This window comes from Zophobas morio, unplaced genomic scaffold, assembly GCF_036711695.1.
Source record: "Zophobas morio isolate AGI-343-1 ecotype UQ-CSIRO unplaced genomic scaffold, CSIRO_AGI_Zmor_V1 ptg000012l, whole genome shotgun sequence".
Classification (NCBI taxonomy): Eukaryota; Metazoa; Arthropoda; class Insecta; order Coleoptera; family Tenebrionidae; genus Zophobas; species Zophobas morio.
Genome location: NW_026972117.1, coordinates 14,958,567 through 14,975,595, shown reverse-complemented (window position 1 = coordinate 14,975,595; position 17,029 = coordinate 14,958,567). Strand labels below are relative to the sequence as shown.

Below are 17,029 nucleotides of genomic sequence, written 5' to 3'. Positions count from 1 at the left end.
CTCAATTGTGATGTTTTTTTTTTTTGAATCGTCGAGAGCCAAAAGAGCAGAATTTAATTGCAAAATCCTTATTATTTCTTTATAAGAAATTACCACGTAAGACATGTTTTTGAGTATCGTGTTATTCAAAGAATATCATGTATATTAAGAAAAAATTAAAGCCAAAGATTAAGCCCCACCCATATCTAAATAGTAATGAAGTTTTCATTCGTTGGCAGACATAGGGGAGGAGTCTAATTGGAAAATCCATATTTCCTTACAAAAATTTACCATTTTAAAAGTGTTTATTTTTATTTTATTTTATTCTATTATGTTCCCCAACAGGCCAGGGGCCCAATTACAGTATTCTTTGAACACCACGATACTCAAAACATGTTTTTAATTTTTTGTAAAGAAATAAGTATTTTGCAATTAAGCTGCGCCCTCTTGATTCACGGCGAATAAAAAAAATCATCACAATTGAGATAGGGCGGGTGGGCGGGCTTACATTTTGCCTTTCTCTTTTAATATGTTTAGACTTCTTTTCACTACATTAAACTTAAAATAAGTGTATATCGATTTCTGTTGATGCATTTTTGACAAATTTGTTAAAACAGTGTATAACAGTTTGATTATTTTTTTTTTTCACTGTAACATTTCTAATATTTCTCTTCAAACACTTTACACTAGACAAATAACACCGAAAATTAATTATTTCTAAAAACGAAATTGTATTCGTATTTGTTCTTTTTTGCATATATTTAATTTTCCTCATATTTAATTAAATACAGCAAATCTTTAATTAAAATATTGTGATAAATGATGACGCTTCAGTTGTATTTGTTTTGCACTCGTTTGCATGTACAATCAGGTGCTATAAATTCGAACCTGAATCGCTTTTGGCGTAGTACTTTTCTGCACCGTTTCTGCAAAAGTTTGTTGAAGTAAGTAGATATTTCTTTTTTATACAAAATTATTCCTTTTTTTTTAATAGAATAACTATGTTAATAAGTTGGCTGAAAATGCAAACATTAATAACCTTAGTGGAATGAAAAATATTTCTTTTCTATTTTTTTTTTTTCAGTCAAAATGAAAGCCGTCGTTTTAATCTTTGTTCTTGCTTTGACCGCCGTCTATGGCTTCTATTTGCAACCCAATTTGTCTGGACAGGCCGGTGCCTACAAAAGCAACGAACAGCTTTTCAAAGCTTTGAGTGACTACTTCTATGCCTTGAGCACTCGAGCTGTTAACGGTGTTGCTGCCACCAGAGGGTAGATTCGATAACTTTTAAATACGATTATTGGAGTTGTGGTATGACTATGTATTAGATACAATATAATTATTAATAAAAACATAAAAAAACAGTGAGTTGTTTTAATAGGTTCATAATGTTTTTATTTTGGGTAAGTACATATTATTACGCTAATTATTATTTTATTATTAATAATATACGTGCATGCGACATTAGCGCATTCTTACAATGATAAAAATGAAAATGATGGGACTTCATCTTTGAAACGTCTTATTATTAGATACTTTAAAAGGTCTATCACCAGCATTACTTTCTGAATATATTTCTAAACTAAGGTTTTTTATAACGGTTAGATTTTCCAAAGTGTGTACATAATAAACTGAAAAAAAAAGTGATTACGGACAAACAAACAAACTGATAATGGTATCAACAGAACTAAAATCGTATACTGCTTTTCAAGTACCTACTTAGCGGCATACTTTTTATTTAAAAATGAATTTCGTGTTAAGCTGAACGTGATATTAATCTGAAATATAATTAGGTGCACTAAACGAGTTTTTCCGTATATAATATTACGTACATAAATATACAGTGTGTCCAAAGCATCAACCTAAAACAAATTGGACAAAAAAAAACAGAACTGAGTTCGATAGATAAAAATTACATTGCTGGCAGCCAAATATTACGTCAAAAATGTCACGAATGCAAGTGACACTTTTTTTAAGTTCTTAAACCTTTTCCTTGACACATGAGCACAGCATAACCGGAAGATTAAGCTAGATTTTTGAAAAACAGCCTGTATTAGTAGAAGAAAATGTCGTCAGGAGTAATTATTTTTGTTGTTATTTATTTGAATAAAATACATACATAGCACTTCAACTACTCTGTTATTAGAGAACACAGTAATTGCACATATTAGTAACGAATTAAATACAATACAGTAGTACACGGAAAGCTATATAAGGTCACCGACAGGTCTAATAATTATATCTTCAATCTAAACAAAATTGTTATTAAACATATAATTTAATTTTTTGTATTATTTTGTCTCACCTGAACATGTGGAGGAGTACTCAAAGCATACAACACTGCTTCGGCAACATCTGTTGCCTGTAGTGTCGGCATCGTCTTCAAAGTATCTGCGAATGTCGAATCCAAACTCTGGCTGACAGTTGCTCTGATAATCTCAGTATAAACTGCACCAGGACTGACACTCTAAAAGCAAACCCAAATAACTGGTGTCCTATGATAATTTACCACTTACCGAAACCTTAATCTTAAGACCCAGCGATTGTAACTCCTGCTGAAGAGTTTCTGTGACTGCCCTCAACGCATATTTGGACGCTGGAAACACATTAGCGTCCGGAAAAGTATAAGGCACTCGGTGTCCGCAAATACTGTTAATATTAACAATATGACCATCGATTTTGTTCGCTTTCATAATCTTTACGGCCTCTCTGGTTGCAATGCAAACGCCTAACACATTCGTGTCGAAGACTTTTTTCCATTTTGATGTGTCGCCACTGGTTAGGTTGGTGTGTTGGAGAACTCCGGCGTTGTTAATTAAAATGTGAACTGGGCCTACGTTTTCCGCTACCCATTTGAATCCTTTTAAAATGTCCTCTTCTTGGGTTACGTCTACTTTCACTGCATACAGTTTTCCTTTATGGTTTTTTAGTTTTTGGGATCTTGCTTCGATGCGTTGGTGTCTTCTGGCAAAACCTACGACCTAGTTTTTTTTTTTATTTTGATACCTAGAAACCACAAATTTGACTAAAGTAATTACTTGCAAGCCTTCTTCTACTAGTTTTTCTGCAATTGCTGCCCCTATTCCTGCACTAGCTCCTGTAACTATAGCTACTTTGCCTCTCCAACGATCCATTGTTCAGATGTAGAAGTTGAGTCAGGCTCGACTGAAATGAAAATGACGGCAGTTGTACTAATATTGCAAATAATGAGTTCGTGTTTTCCGCAAAGTACCTCATTATTATGATTTACAAAATGATAAGGAACTATTATCTGCTTTACGAGAGAAAAATCAATAAAAATTACATCGGTGTACTTCATCCAGGTTTAAAAACATTTTTTTTTAATTTGAATATTCCTGAGAACTGAGTACAATGCCATGCTCATTCATTGCTGTTGCAACAAAACTCTAACAATTTAAACTAAACTGAAACTACTTATAGAATACAAATTCATTTATTGTACATTATTAAACACTGAATATGTCAACAATTACATGGGTTCTCCAACAGGCTTGATCATTAGTTCATGCACCTAAAACACTAAAATCAATACGAAAAAGCAACAATTTATTTGTGTCGAACCTGTACGTGTGGAGGTGTTGCCAGAACGTACAGCACCGAATCCGCAACATCTTCAGCTTTCAAATATGGAAGTTTTGAAATGGCTTCCTTCGCTTTTGGGTCTTCAATCTTCCAATCGGCTGCTTCCATTATTTCCGTAGTAACAGCCCCAGGACTCACACTCTAATTTTTCAATTTTATATTTTTCTTTAGTATTAATAAAACACGCAAAATATACCTACCGTGATTTTAATTTTGAGTCCAAGATGGTTCAATTCTTGCCTCAACGTTTCCGTCAGTGCGGTAACAGCATGCTTCGATGCCGGATACACATTCACTTTTTCAAAAAATGGCACTTTATGACCGGCGATACTGTTGATGTGGACTATGTGGCCATCAATCTTATTAGCTTTCATTATCTTCACGGCCTCTCTTGTCGCGATACACAGACCCAAAACATTAGTGTCGAAAATTTTCTTCCACTTTTCGGTTTCTCCCTCTGTCAGATTTGTGTTTTGAATAACGCCAGCGTTGTTGATGAGAATGCTGACGGGGCCCAGGTTGTCTGTAACCCATTTGAAACCTTTGAGAATGTCTTCTTCTTTAGAAATGTCGACTTTAACAGCATGAACTTTTCCTTTTTTGCCGCTGAGCTTTTTGGCTAGTTCTTCTACGCGTTCAGAACGTCGGGCGAAACCGGCTACCTAATTCGAGGTGATTAATAATTACGAAGGGGAGAATTTAGTTGGTGTGTTTACCTGCAAACCTGCTTCTGCAAGTTGTTCGACGATGGCCGCTCCAATTCCGGCGCTGGCACCAGTGACGATTGCCACTTTGCCTTTCCAGCGATCCATAGAGATTACCATGGTTATATAAGTGGAAGATATGAGTTAAGCAAGGTTTAAAAATTGACTGAGTGTTTATTTCTCTCTACGATTTAAATAGGATGATAACTATTAACTAGGTACTTTATTTTGAAGTGGGAGATACTGCCGAATCATAACCTTGATTACTCATCATTAAATTGTAGAGTATCGGAAAGGTTATTAAAAATTGCATGCAGATAGAGCAATGCAATTTTATGGCGTCAAGTGTATTAATAAATAGTGGAATAGTACGTTAAGATAAAGGTGGTGAAAGAAAAATTTAAAAGACCACCTAATAGCGTAGTATATGTTTTCTTATTTACATATTTATGTTATAGTAAAGTGTTTAAGGAAATGTCTATAGTAACCAAATTTAATAATAAATAATAATAATTATTACTGACCTCAACTTATTAATGCCAATTGATTTTTGATGGGAGTTTCTGAGTTTCTAACGGTTTACTTTGACAATTTTATAAGATCCATTACTCTCACAACGAATTTTACCTGTTATTTTCCCAATCCAATAAGGATGTAGAGTTTATTATTCTACACTATTTTCAAACAGGCTTTATTCATTGAACTTTTGAAGTGACGCCATTAGATTTTTGGTAAGAATGAGCAAACGTGTTTTGACTGCGTTTTTTTCAAAAATACAATAAAATTGTCAAAAAGCAGACAGAAATCAGATATTTTCAAATGGACCTTATTATGTAATTTTTACTTACGCCTGTAAATTAAAAATTAGTATAAATAACGAACGTCTTGAATACCAATTTAAACAATTGATTTTACAAAACTGAAGTTTACATTAAAGCCACAAATCAAACAACTATCCAATAAAATTTTATTTAAGCCTTGTACAGTTGTAAATAACATCTCACTCTTTGTTTCCGAAAGGGTTAATAATTAATTCATGCACCTTTAAAAACAAAATTGTAACAATTTTGTGAAGAATATTGTTAATTTTATAATACATACTTGAACATGAGGTGGCGTTGACAGAGCATACAATACAGAGTCAGCTACATCTTCTGATGTCAATTTCGGGATTTTGTTTACAATTTCCATTAGTTCCTTACTCATAACCAAATCGTTGTTTTCAGCCATTGAAGTACTAACCGCTCCAGGACTAACACTCTACAATTTGTAGCCACTGTAAATGACAATCATAATTTCCAAAAAACTTACCGTGATTTTAATTTTGAGACCCAAATGGTTGAATTCCTGCCGCAGAGTTTCAGTCAAAGCTGTTACTGCGTGTTTTGATGCCGGATAAAGGTTTAAACCAGGAATATTTAACACAGAATGACCCGCAGTGCTATTAATATGGATAATATGTCCATCAATATTATTAGCCTTCATGACTTTGACAGCTTCTCTTGTGGATATGCATAAACCAAGAACGTTTACATCGAGGACCTTTTTCCACTTTTCGGTTTCTCCATCACATAAGTTGCATTGTTGGATGATGCCTGCATTGTTTATTAAAATGTGAACAGGGCCCAAATTGTCGGACACCCATTTAAAGGCTTTCAGGATGTCTTCTTCCTTAGAAATGTCTGCTTTTATGGCGTGTAATTTTCCTTTTTTGTTTTGGAGCTTTGTGGAGAGTTGTTCTATGAGCTCGGAACGGCGCGCAAGTCCGACGACCTAAGTAAATTAACAAAGTATACTTTTGTAACTATAGTTGGAATAAATACTTGCAAACCCTCTTCTACTAGTTTTTCAGCAATGGAGGCACCAATTCCGGTACTGGCTCCGGTGACTATAGCTATTTTGCCCTTCCAGCGTTCCATTGGCACAACCACCTTTTCTATGTGTTGTCGGTACCTGCTTAGATCGACAAATGTTTCAAATGACAGTGTGGACAAGGCTCATTTTATCACTTAGATAAGAGTGTGCTGATTTTTTATAAGGAAATCATTTTTAAGGAGTAGGGAGTACAATATTTCAAAAATTCTTTCCAGTCGTTTTAACAGCAATTAAAAAAAAAAACATAAAGATATAATACATTTTTTATTTGGTCACACATTTTGAGCTTTTTTAGCTTTTGCCATCACACTCTGTATCTCTATCAATATAAACTAAACTAAATTGAAACTATTTATGGAATACATTATCATTTATTGTACAATGTGTATAACTGAAGATTGAAACTATTGTGTGTGCTTTTTTTCTAACTTGTCAACAATTATACGGATTCCCCAATAGGCTTAATCATTAGTTCATGTACCTAAAATGCAAAAATTAACATGAAACAGCAACAATTTATGTTTAAAGTGTCGAACCTGTACGTGTGGAGGCGTTGCCAAAACGTACAACACCGAATCCGCAATATCTTGAGCCTTCAAAAATGGAAATTTTGAAATGATTTCCTTCATTTTTGGATCGTCACTCGCCCAACCGGCTGCCTCCAAAAATTCCGTAGCAACAGCCCCAGGACTGACACTCTAATTAAAAAAAAAATGAATATGATAAAACAGTCAAAAATATACTTACTGTGATTTTAATTTTAAGTCCAAGATGGTTCAATTCTTGCCTCAACGTTTCCGTTAGTGCGGTAACTGCGTACTTCGATGCCGGGTATACATTCGCATCTCCAAACTCTGGCACTTTATGACCGACAACACTGTTGATATGGACTATGTGGCCATCAATCTTATTAGCTTTCATTATCTTCACGGCCTCTCTTGTCGCGATACACAGACCCAAAACATTGGTGTCGAAAATTTTCTTCCACTTTTCGGTTTCTCCGTCTGTTAGGTTTGTGTTTTGAAGAATACCAGCGTTGTTGATGAGAATGCTGACGGGGCCTAGGTTGTCTGTAACCCATTTGAAGCCTTTGAGAATGTCTTCTTCTTTAGAAACGTCGACTTTAACAGCGTGAACTTTTCCTTTTTTGCCGCTGAGCTTTTTGGCTAGTTCTTCTACGCGTTCGGAACGGCGGGCGAAACCTGCTACCTAAATTCGAGGTGATTAATAATTGCGCAGGAGAGAATTTAGTTGGTGTGTTTACCTGCAAACCTGCTTCTGCAAGTTGTTCGACGATTGCAGCTCCAATTCCAGCGCTGGCACCAGTGACGATTGCCACTTTGCCTTTCCAGCGATCCATTGAAATAACCATGGTTATGCAAGTGATATGTGTGTGGGCTAACCAAGGTTAAAAAAATGACTGAGTGTGCATTTGTATCTACGATAAAAATAGGATGATAACTGCTCTATGTTGTAGTGGGAGATACTGCCGAATCATAACCTTGATTACTCAGCAAAAAATTCGACATTATTTGAGAGCTTGTTAAAAACTGCATACGGTTAGAATAATACAATCTTAGATATCAGCTGCATTAACCAACAGTGGAATTATTACCTTAAGATAAAAATTGCGAAATAAAAATTTAAGAATTAACCTGTGGTACATTTTTTCTTATCTTATTAATCATTAAGAAACGTTTAGTAAAGTGATGCATCTGAGATTTCAGGTTTTGTTTAACATTTAAGAACTTTCTTGTTAATGAAGATATCCAATAAAAGCCAAATTTAATGACAATGTAATAATAATTATTAAGACCCACCACTGACCCGGAAATGACCGGCATTCAGGCAAGACTTCTATCATTACGGGTACTAAGACCAAGTAATGATATGCATTGATTAGATTAACAGAACAACTTTCGAGATTCTAGAATTACAGCATACAAATTAGTCTGCTATTATTCTCTAATCTCACCCCATCCCCAAAAGTCCAGCGTAACCACCGACCATTTATCCGCGCATCACATGAAAAGTGACCTACACTACTCTGACCTACTGGTGCTAATCTAATCTGACTGACATGATCAGACTGTTCAAGAAACTTACGAACAATATGACATGTTCCTAACAAAACAGCTTTTTGAATTTTGACAATTATTGAATCATTCAAATGCAAAGACTTTAAATTCTCAACTAAGCTATTTGGAACTACACCTACATTAGAGATAACTAGGGGTAGAATTGAAATTTTTTTAAGATTCAACATGGATTTCATTTCTATCGATAATTGTAGATATTTTGAAATCTTGGTGTTGTATGTTTGAATAATGTTGTTTCTGTTAGGAATAGCAATGTCAATGGGAATGGCTTCGTTCGTGTGTTTTTTGATAAGTATGATGTCTGGTCTGTTAGCTGTAATGTTTAAGTCTGTAAGTATTGTGCGATCCCAGTATAATTTGTATTTGTTATTTTCAAGGAATGGAGACGGAATGTAAGTGTAATAGGGTGTCGTATCTTCGATTAAGTTCATAAGTGTTGCTAATTCTTTGTGAATGATTTTGGCTGCGTTGTCGTGTCTAGCTTTGTAATCAGTTTGTGCTAGGATGCTGCAAGAAGAGATTATGTGCTGGATCGTTTCAGGTTTTGCTTTGCATAGGCGACAGCAGTCGTTTTTTATGTTCGGATCTTTGATGATGTATTTTCTATAATTCTTGGTATTGATTACTTGGTCTTGAATAGCAAACACAAATCCTTCTGTTTCGGCATACAAACTTGATTTTTTTAACCAAATCAATGACATCTTCTTATTGACATGATTTTCTTCTAAGTCTTTGTAGAATTTTCCATGTAGTTGTTTTTGTTTTAGCCCACTTATTATTTTATCTATTGTGTGGGGGGTGTGGATTTCTCGGTGTTCGACAGATTTAAGGGTGTGTGGTTCAAATCTGCTCTTGTGATGGTGCGAAACATTTCATTTCTTTCCGCTCGTTTCAAGAAATACTTCTTCAAATCTGAGATTTGTCTCTGATATAAGTTTTCTAAGTTCTGGAAACCCCTTCCTCCATTCTGTCTTGGTAATGAGAATCTTTCAATCGACGATTTTGGATGATGCCTTCTATACTGTATGAAAATTTTCCTTGTTGCGATGTTTAAATTTTCAAGATCAGTTTTGGACCATTTAATGACTGATCTCAACTTGTTAATAATGCCTATTAACATTGTTCATACTTTTGTAGCACACAAAAAATGCTTTTTTATAGCATACATATCATTCATTTATAGAAATAAATCAGGTATATAGTGAGAATTTCTGAGTTGACAACTCTCTAACGGCTTCGCTATAGTCTTGTCGCAATATAATAATTTATGAAGAAACATATTTTATGTCCATTGCTATCATACGACGCAAGGTTATAAAACGAGCAGTTTTCGGCGAGTTATAAAGAACAACTAAGATAATCACCTTATAAAATAAGAGTTCGATACTTTTTTTTTATTGACGAAATTTATAAAAGTTGTCAAAATAAATTTAGTTACTTTGACAGTCTTAATTGGCAGTCATGCAAGTTACTGTTGAATTTTGGCCCATCGGACCTTGTCATATTTGATATTAAATTAAAATAGAAGATTTGTGGTAATAAGGTTATAATAAAAATAAGAATTAAATAAGAGCGATATCTCTGACTTTATAGGTTCACCAATTTGACTTATATCTCGACGACTCCTATTAAACAAAATCGTCCTCACCATATTAGAATTAATATAATCTCTTTAATACACAATATGGTGCGATTTTGGTCTGTACTTCATGCAAATACTGGACAATAACATTAGGTAAACTCATAATTGGTCGCAAGATGGAACTTCTCCCTGAAGAACAGTACAAACAATACAGCTTTTTCGAACAATTATAAAATTTGGTTTTTGCGAATTCAGGAAATTCCGAAGGTGAATATGTTTCAAAGGTTCACCAAGCCATAACAGAAAGTAGTTCTGGAGTTCATACTAAAAGGTATATTCATAGAAGGAAAGCGGTGTTATGTCGAAAAGTCTCCGCTATGGCAGAGTGAAGAGAAACACAAAAAGAGCTCCAATGGACAGGGAGGTCTTAGAAGAACTAAATGATAGTTATGGAAACAGATTACACAAAACTGTGGCATAAATAATAATAATATTAATAATAATAATAATAATAAGTTTATTGTCCCACAGGTTTCACTAATTACAGGACAAAATATAAAAAAAATACGTAATAATAAATATACAAATAACTAAATAAAAGGAAAGAAAAAACAGCACAATCGACCACAATACAAACAGGACTAACCCAAGAAAACATCACTCACGAGCTTACTAGCACATTTGCACATCACTGAAATCGGTGAAGGGCATAAGACGTTCGTGCGTGGAGACGGCACATAAAAGGTAACTACATGTCGTGAAGAGAATTGTGGCACATTAAATTCAACTTTCGATAGTAAGGACGCACAGTCAATCCTATTATTAATTAATTTTACAATAAAGTTCGCACACTGCCCATCACGCCGAGATGAGAGGGACATCAATCCATGACGCTGGAGCAGGATCACCATATCACAACCTCTACTAGGATAAAATCCGTCCAGTTTATATGACAGATATTTAAGGAACTTCCTGTGGATTCTATCTAGTGGCATATGTTGGCACAAATAAATTGGGTACCATATAACTGACGCATACTCCAACTTGCTCATCACAAATGAAAAGAAAAGAGACTTAAGCAGATCGATGTCATTGAAATATTTTTTAGAGACACGCATTATGAAGCCAAGTGATTTACTAGCAGAACTGCTGACGCATTTTATGTGATCATTGAAGGTAAGTTCCGAGTCAAATATCACTCCTAAGTCCGTAATAGATGTCTTTCGTTCCAATGATTCTAAACCGATGCCATATGAGGTGACAATTGGCTGTAATTTACGTGTAAATGTGACATAATAACACTTTTTTGTGTTCAAAAACAGTTTATTTTCGGATGAGTACTGCACTATCTTGTCAAGGTCCGTCTGAAGTAGTGCAGTATCTACTATCGACGAAATATTATTGTAGATCTTGACATCATCGGCGCGAGGCAGGAGCATCTTAGCGAGGAGAAGAGATCATTCAGGTAAATGTTAAAAAGTAATGGACCAAGATTGAAGCCCTGCGGGACTCCTGATGTAGATATAAATTCAGACGATGTGTACCCATTGTAAAATACATGATTTACCCGACCCGTTAAATAGGATGATAATAATTTCAGTAAAGTGTCAGAGCAGCCAAAGCGATGCAATTTAACGAGCAAGATGTTGTGCGATATAGTGTCAAAGGCACGAGAAAAATCCGTATAGATAACATCTATCTGACCCCTTCTATCAAGTGACTCACATAAATATTGGGTTAATACAGCTAAATTTGTAACAGTGGATCGCGCCGTCATAAATCCATGTTGGTTCTCAGAAATGTAGCTATGAACGTTACCATCTATACATCGATAGAGAACTTGTTCAAAAACTTTTGCAAAATTGGGAAGGATGGAGATCGGTCTATAATTACTTAACAGATGTGGGTTATCCTTTTTTAAAACTGGGATAATTCTATTTCTTTTCCAACGACCCGGAAACGAACCTGAACGTAGCGCCAAGTTTATTATTATGGCTAAAGGCTTCGCACGAACCATGAAGCTAGGGATTGAATCATCTCCAGCAGTTAGATTGTTTGAGCATTTTGCCATTATAGGGATTAGATAAATAACCCAAATAAAAGATTTGACTAAGGAACAATCAAGTTGTAAGTACATTGAGGCATGAAGAAAGACGGATCCGTTTTGCACCTTCCGCTTTCGGTCGAATATCTAAGCTTCGACATCAAACAGAGTGTTCTAAGTTTAGTAGCCCCATTTCGATAGGATTTAAAGGCAACACGAGTACCAGGTATGGAACAGACAATGAAACAATAGCGCGACGCGAAATGGAAAGTATTTTAAAAGGAAAAATTCGTCCATGTGAATTATTTATTCATCCAGTCAATATGACGGCGATAATATACTTTTGGAGATAAAATGACCATATGCGGCCAGATTCGTCACACCTGAAGAAGCCTTTAATCAAAAAAGTAGACATTGCAACAATTGTAAATAATAAATTCACACTTAAACGCAATCTCAACTATTATTATCAGATTCAAGGGCAACTCTACGTTGCTAATAAACAAAGTTGCTCCTTTGTTTTTTGGACGCCAAAGGAAATCTTAAATGAAGAAATTTACAGAGATAAAAAATTTTATACTGAAAATATGCATCAGAAATTGAACGATTTTTTTTTTCAAATATTATGTGAGCGAATTAATTATGGATGCTCACAAAAGTTAATTTTTAAAAGTAGGAGGCAGAAAGTCTTTGTTCCATATGTTTGAATTTTGAATTGTTTGTTGTCGTTATTATTGTTATTTTATCGTTTACACTGTAACTCGACTACACAAAATGTTCATTTTACATTTTGCATTATTTGTGGATGAAGAAATTGTAACAAACTTTTATGTTTTCGTATACTAATTATTCTTATAATTATTTATTAGTAGGTACATGGTACTGAAATTTTATTGAACTCTTATTCTATGAACCTATTCCACTATTTTTCTAATATTTTCTAATTTTTGTTTACCAGAAATTTTTTAGACAAAGACGTAGTAACATACGAAAAAGGATTATATGCGTACGGTAGTAATTTACAGTTTATTTTATTTTTCATAATGTACTCGTATCAAAAAATTTGTAAAAAAGTTTAAAAATCATACCACCATCATTATTTGATCCCTTAGTGTAGAAAATTCGAATCATTGCTTTTATAAATTATCATTCGGATTTACTGGTAATGTACTTGATCGGAAATCGTTTGTGTACATAAAATGAAAATGTTTCTTTCGACTTGTTTGTCGTACCGGCAATCGCGGTACCAGTTGAAGTTACAGCATTCGCCCCCTTAAGGTAGTCCATTACAATGCCATTTGCTAATCATAGTAAAACACAACTTCACAACACATACCGTAATTTTTATTTTAAGTCCAAGATGATTCAGCTCTTTCCTAAGACTTCCAAAGCTGTAACTTTGAACCTGGGGTGGGATTTTGTTTCTACCGATACGGTACGAAGCGATAAATGACAAGGATGAAAATATAAATTTCAGATACGAAAGAAAAAGACGAGCAAATTTTTTGTAGCTATTGACAAACCGATGACGTTGGTATCAAAAATTTTCTTTCATTTTTCTGCGTCTCTTTCAACTAAGTTGGGGCTATCTTTTTTGTAACTCATTGGAAGGTTTTAAGTATATCTTCCTCCTTAGAAATTTCGGTTTTTCCTGCATGCACTTTTCACCTTCGGCCTATAAGTCACATTTTGAGATTTTTTACCTTTTGTCACTAAACTAAACTGAAACTATTTTCGGAATACAATATCATTTATTGTACAATGTTCATAGCTGAACAGTGTGAGTATTTTTTTCTAACTTGTCAAAAATTATATGGACTCCCCAACAGGCTTAATCGTTAGTTCATGTACCTAAAACGCAAAAATTAAGACGAAAAACCAACAATTTATCTTTAAAGTGTAGAACCTGTACGTGTGGAGGTGTTGCCAAAACGTACAACACCGAATCCGCAATGTCTTCAGCTTTCAAAAAGGGAAGTTTTGAAATGGCTTCCTTCGCTTTTGGATCGTCACTCGTCCAATTGGCTGCCTCCATTATTTCCGTAGTAACAGCCCCAGGACTCACACTCTAATTTTATAATTTTGTTTTATTTTGATTTTAACAAAACACGTAAAATATACCTACCGTGATTTTAATTTTGAGTCCAAGATGGTTCAATTCTTGCCTCAACGTTTCTGTCAGTGCGGTAACAGCATGCTTCGATGCCGGGTACACATTCAACTTTTCAACAAATGGCACTTTATGACCGGCGATACTGTTGATGTGGACTATGTGGCCATCAATATTATTAGCTTTCATTATCTTCACGGCCTCTCTTGTCGCGATACACAGACCCAAGACATTGGTGTCGAAAATTTTCTTCCACTTTTCGGTTTCTCCTTCTGTTAGATCTGTGTTATGAATAATGCCAGCGTTGTTGATGAGAATGCTGACGGGGCCTAGGTTATCTGTAACCCACTTGAAACCTTTGAGAATGTCTTCTTCTTTAGAAATGTCGACTTTAACAGCGTGAACTTTTCCTTTTTTGCTGTTGAGCTTTTTGGCTAGTTCTTCTACGCGTTCGGAACGTCGGGCGAAACCTGCTACCTAAATTCAAAGTGATTAATAATTAGGAAGGGGAGAATTTAGTTGGTGTGTTTACCTGCAAACCTGCTTCTGCAAGTTGTTCGACGATGGCGGCTCCAATCCCGGCGCTGGCACCAGTAACGATGGCCACTTTACCTTTCCAGCGATCCATAGAAATAACCATGGTTATATAAGAGATATGTGTGTGAGCTACGCAAAGTTAAAAAAATGACTGAGTATTTGTATCTACGATAAAAATAGGATGATAACCATTAACTAATACTTTATGTTGAAGTGGGAGATACTGCCGAATCGTAACCTTGATTACTCATCATAAATTGGATATTATTTGAGAGGTTCGGGGGACTTTTGGGTACCCACGCCGCATTATTTTGGGAGCAAATGATGAGATTTTTTTTATGAATTATTTATAGCAGTTTTGAGGGACTTTTGTGTTCTTTTTTGAGAAAATTCTGACCTGACCTGCTTTTGACTTAATTTTGCGATCCCGTTTTTTTTTTTGAAAAATTAAAAAAAATATTGAGGTTCTAAGTATTTCTGTTTGAAAAGAATTTGAAAGTGCTTTAGAGCCTCCAGTGTCTTTTTTTATAATAATTTAATTAAATTTCTTAGAGGATACGTCATTTGCCAAAATCAGTCTTAACATGTACTAGCCTCACTCACACGCCCTCTCTTTTCTTAGAGGGTATGTCATTTCCCAAAATCAGTCTTATCTTAGCAGGTACCACACCACTGCATGATTGTAAAACGAGTCGTTTTTGGCGAGTTGTTACCAACAACGACTGAGATAAACACCTTATAAAATAAGAGTTTGATACGTTTTTTTATTGAAGAAATTTAACGTTTCTATTTATAAAAAATTTCAAAATAAATTTAGTATAAAATTTAAGCAAGAGTGATACTCGAAGATTATTGACTTTACACCATTCAACATATCACACAATTTGACTTTCATCTCAACGAGTTCTATTCACCAAAAACGGACTCACTAGTAGATACGTTAAAATTAATATAATCGCTTTAGAACACAATATGTTGCGATTTTGGTATATAATACTTAGTTAATGTAAATACTCATTAACATTAACATTAGGTAAACTCCAATAAAATATTGGGGTCAGGTGATTTAGATCGAACTTCTCTCGCCCTTGAAATACAGTACAACATATCCAGCTTATTCAGAAAATGATAAAATTTGGTTTTGCGAATTTTATTTTTGTTGGGATAACCTCTACAAGTTAAAATAAACGTAAAGAAGCATGCTGTGCTTATGTTCCAAGCTCACTCTTTTTCTCTCACAGGTTAAATATTTAATTCATGCACCTTTAAAAAAAATGGTAACGACTTTGTGAAGAATATTGTTTAATTTTATAATGCATACGAGGTGGCGTCGACAGAGCATACAATACAGAGTCAGCTATATCTTCTGATGTCAATTTTAGAATTTTGTTTACCATTTCCATTAGTTACTTACTCATAACCATAACCAAAACGTTGTTTTCAGCCATTGGAGTGCTAACCGCTCCAAGACTAACACTCTACAATTTGTAGCCACTGAAAATTACAATAATAATTTCCGAAAAACTTACCATGATTTTAATTTTGAGACCCAATAATGGTTTAATTCCTGCCGCAGAGTTTCAGTCAAAGCTGTCACTGCGTGTTTTAACGTTGGATAAATGTTCATACCAGGAATATTTAACACAGAATGAACCGCAATGTCCATCAATATTGTTAGCCTCCATGATTTTCACAGCTAATTTTATCACTTAGGTAGATAAGAGTGTGCTGATTTTATGAAAATAAGGAAATCATTTTTAAGAAGTAGGGAGTACAATATTTCAAAGATTCTTTCCAATCATTTTAACAGCAATTAAAAAACATATAATATATATATTTTGTTTTTGGTCAAATGACCAAATTTTCTTCCTTGGAAATGTCGGCTTTTACGGCATGCAGCTTTCACCTTTTCTCTACAAGTCACTCATTTTGAGCTTTTTTAGCTTTTGCCTTCACACTCTATCAATATAAACTAAACCAAATTGAAACTATTTATGGAATACATTATTATTTATTGTACAATGTGTATAACTGAACATTGAAACTATTGTGTGTGCTTTTTTTCTAACTTGTCAACAATTATACGGGTTCCCCAACAGGCTTAATCATTAGTTCATGTACCTAAAATGCAAAAATTAAGGCGAAAAAGCAACAATTTATGTTTAAAGTGTCGAACCTGTACGTGTGGAGGCGTTGCCAAAACGTACAACACCGAATCCGCAATATCTTCAGCCTTCAAAAATGGAAATTTTGAAATAATTTCCTTCGTTTTTGGATCGTCACTCGTATGATAACCATTAACTGCTTTATGTTGAAGTGGGGAATCATAACCTTGATTACTCATCATAAAATTCGACATTATTTGAGAGGTTGTTAAAACTGCATACGGTTACAATAATACAATCTTAGATATCAGCTACATTAACAGTGGAATTAATACCTAGATAAAAATTGCGAAATAAAAATTTAAGAACTAACCTGTGGTACATTTTTTCT

At 34.5% G+C, this 17,029-nt stretch overlaps 6 protein-coding genes and 2 long non-coding RNA genes across 10 annotated transcripts in view; 2 read left to right on the top strand and 6 right to left on the bottom strand.

Annotated features, from left to right (window-relative positions):
- LOC135127835 (puratrophin-1-like) overlaps window positions 1-17,029 on the top strand; it is a 529,067-nt gene that overhangs the window by 4,348 nt on the left and 507,690 nt on the right. The gene's annotated exons all lie outside the window — the stretch shown is intronic.
- LOC135128374 (uncharacterized) lies at window positions 841-1,343 on the top strand. The gene is made up of 2 exons (XR_010280379.1): window positions 841-923; window positions 1,064-1,343. It is a non-coding gene; the product is annotated as an uncharacterized LOC135128374 (long non-coding RNA).
- Window positions 2,082-3,159, bottom strand: LOC135128373 (farnesol dehydrogenase-like). Its single transcript, XM_064055283.1, has 4 exons — window positions 3,018-3,159; window positions 2,496-2,960; window positions 2,285-2,446; window positions 2,082-2,228 (listed from the first exon to the last, which is right to left on the bottom strand). Exons 1-4 carry the CDS (start codon window positions 3,111-3,113, stop codon window positions 2,187-2,189), a joined length of 765 nt encoding a protein of 254 aa, XP_063911353.1. The 5' UTR covers window positions 3,114-3,159; the 3' UTR covers window positions 2,082-2,186.
- On the bottom strand, window positions 3,415-4,465 carry LOC135128372 (farnesol dehydrogenase-like). Its single transcript, XM_064055282.1, has 4 exons — window positions 4,299-4,465; window positions 3,783-4,244; window positions 3,562-3,723; window positions 3,415-3,511 (listed from the first exon to the last, which is right to left on the bottom strand). Exons 1-4 carry the CDS (start codon window positions 4,404-4,406, stop codon window positions 3,470-3,472), a joined length of 774 nt encoding a protein of 257 aa, XP_063911352.1. The 5' UTR covers window positions 4,407-4,465; the 3' UTR covers window positions 3,415-3,469.
- LOC135128371 (farnesol dehydrogenase-like) lies at window positions 5,231-6,233 on the bottom strand. Its single transcript, XM_064055281.1, has 4 exons — window positions 6,110-6,233; window positions 5,598-6,059; window positions 5,388-5,546; window positions 5,231-5,328 (listed from the first exon to the last, which is right to left on the bottom strand). The coding sequence occupies exons 1-4, from the start codon at window positions 6,203-6,205 to the stop codon at window positions 5,287-5,289; spliced, it is 759 nt and encodes a 252-aa protein (XP_063911351.1). The 5' UTR covers window positions 6,206-6,233; the 3' UTR covers window positions 5,231-5,286.
- LOC135127832 (farnesol dehydrogenase-like) lies at window positions 6,513-7,673 on the bottom strand. The gene is made up of 4 exons (XM_064054472.1): window positions 7,426-7,673; window positions 6,909-7,370; window positions 6,698-6,859; window positions 6,513-6,642 (listed from the first exon to the last, which is right to left on the bottom strand). The coding sequence occupies exons 1-4, from the start codon at window positions 7,531-7,533 to the stop codon at window positions 6,601-6,603; spliced, it is 774 nt and encodes a 257-aa protein (XP_063910542.1). The 5' UTR covers window positions 7,534-7,673; the 3' UTR covers window positions 6,513-6,600.
- On the bottom strand, window positions 13,618-14,666 carry LOC135127833 (farnesol dehydrogenase-like). The gene is made up of 4 exons (XM_064054473.1): window positions 14,529-14,666; window positions 14,012-14,473; window positions 13,793-13,954; window positions 13,618-13,737 (listed from the first exon to the last, which is right to left on the bottom strand). Exons 1-4 carry the CDS (start codon window positions 14,634-14,636, stop codon window positions 13,696-13,698), a joined length of 774 nt encoding a protein of 257 aa, XP_063910543.1. The 5' UTR covers window positions 14,637-14,666; the 3' UTR covers window positions 13,618-13,695.
- On the bottom strand, window positions 16,525-16,814 carry LOC135127848 (uncharacterized). The gene is made up of 2 exons (XR_010280290.1): window positions 16,710-16,814; window positions 16,525-16,654 (listed from the first exon to the last, which is right to left on the bottom strand). It is a non-coding gene; the product is annotated as an uncharacterized LOC135127848 (long non-coding RNA).

What these genes read in the sequence shown, in the direction of transcription:
- LOC135127833 (XM_064054473.1), bottom strand. Translation starts at nt 14,636, where the DNA reads ATGGTTATTTCTATGGATCGCTGGAAAGGTAAAGTGGCCATCGTTACT. An exon ending in TTGCAGAAGCAGGTTTGCAG is followed by an intron (nt 14,474 to 14,528) that starts GTAAACACACCA and finishes CTTTGAATTTAG; the next exon opens with GTAGCAGGTTTCGCCCGACG. An exon ending in CAACACCTCCACACGTACAG is followed by an intron (nt 13,738 to 13,792) that starts GTTCTACACTTT and finishes TTTGCGTTTTAG; the next exon opens with GTACATGAACTAACGATTAA.
- LOC135128372 (XM_064055282.1), bottom strand. Translation starts at nt 4,406, where the DNA reads ATGGTAATCTCTATGGATCGCTGGAAAGGCAAAGTGGCAATCGTCACT. An exon ending in TTGCAGAAGCAGGTTTGCAG is followed by an intron (nt 4,245 to 4,298) that starts GTAAACACACCA and finishes ACCTCGAATTAG; the next exon opens with GTAGCCGGTTTCGCCCGACG. An exon ending in CAACACCTCCACACGTACAG is followed by an intron (nt 3,512 to 3,561) that starts GTTCGACACAAA and finishes TTAGTGTTTTAG; the next exon opens with GTGCATGAACTAATGATCAA.
- LOC135128371 (XM_064055281.1), bottom strand. Translation starts at nt 6,205, where the DNA reads ATGGAACGCTGGAAGGGCAAAATAGCTATAGTCACCGGAGCCAGTACC. An exon ending in GTCTCAAAATTAAAATCACG is followed by an intron (nt 5,547 to 5,597) that starts GTAAGTTTTTTG and finishes TACAAATTGTAG; the next exon opens with AGTGTTAGTCCTGGAGCGGT. An exon ending in CAACGCCACCTCATGTTCAA is followed by an intron (nt 5,329 to 5,387) that starts GTATGTATTATA and finishes TTGTTTTTAAAG; the next exon opens with GTGCATGAATTAATTATTAA.
- LOC135128373 (XM_064055283.1), bottom strand. Translation starts at nt 3,113, where the DNA reads ATGGATCGTTGGAGAGGCAAAGTAGCTATAGTTACAGGAGCTAGTGCA. An exon ending in TAGTAGAAGAAGGCTTGCAA is followed by an intron (nt 2,961 to 3,017) that starts GTAATTACTTTA and finishes AAAAAAAACTAG; the next exon opens with GTCGTAGGTTTTGCCAGAAG. An exon ending in GTCTTAAGATTAAGGTTTCG is followed by an intron (nt 2,447 to 2,495) that starts GTAAGTGGTAAA and finishes GTTTGCTTTTAG; the next exon opens with AGTGTCAGTCCTGGTGCAGT.
- LOC135127832 (XM_064054472.1), bottom strand. Translation starts at nt 7,533, where the DNA reads ATGGTTATTTCAATGGATCGCTGGAAAGGCAAAGTGGCAATCGTCACT. An exon ending in TTGCAGAAGCAGGTTTGCAG is followed by an intron (nt 7,371 to 7,425) that starts GTAAACACACCA and finishes CCTCGAATTTAG; the next exon opens with GTAGCAGGTTTCGCCCGCCG. An exon ending in GACTTAAAATTAAAATCACA is followed by an intron (nt 6,860 to 6,908) that starts GTAAGTATATTT and finishes TTTTTTAATTAG; the next exon opens with AGTGTCAGTCCTGGGGCTGT.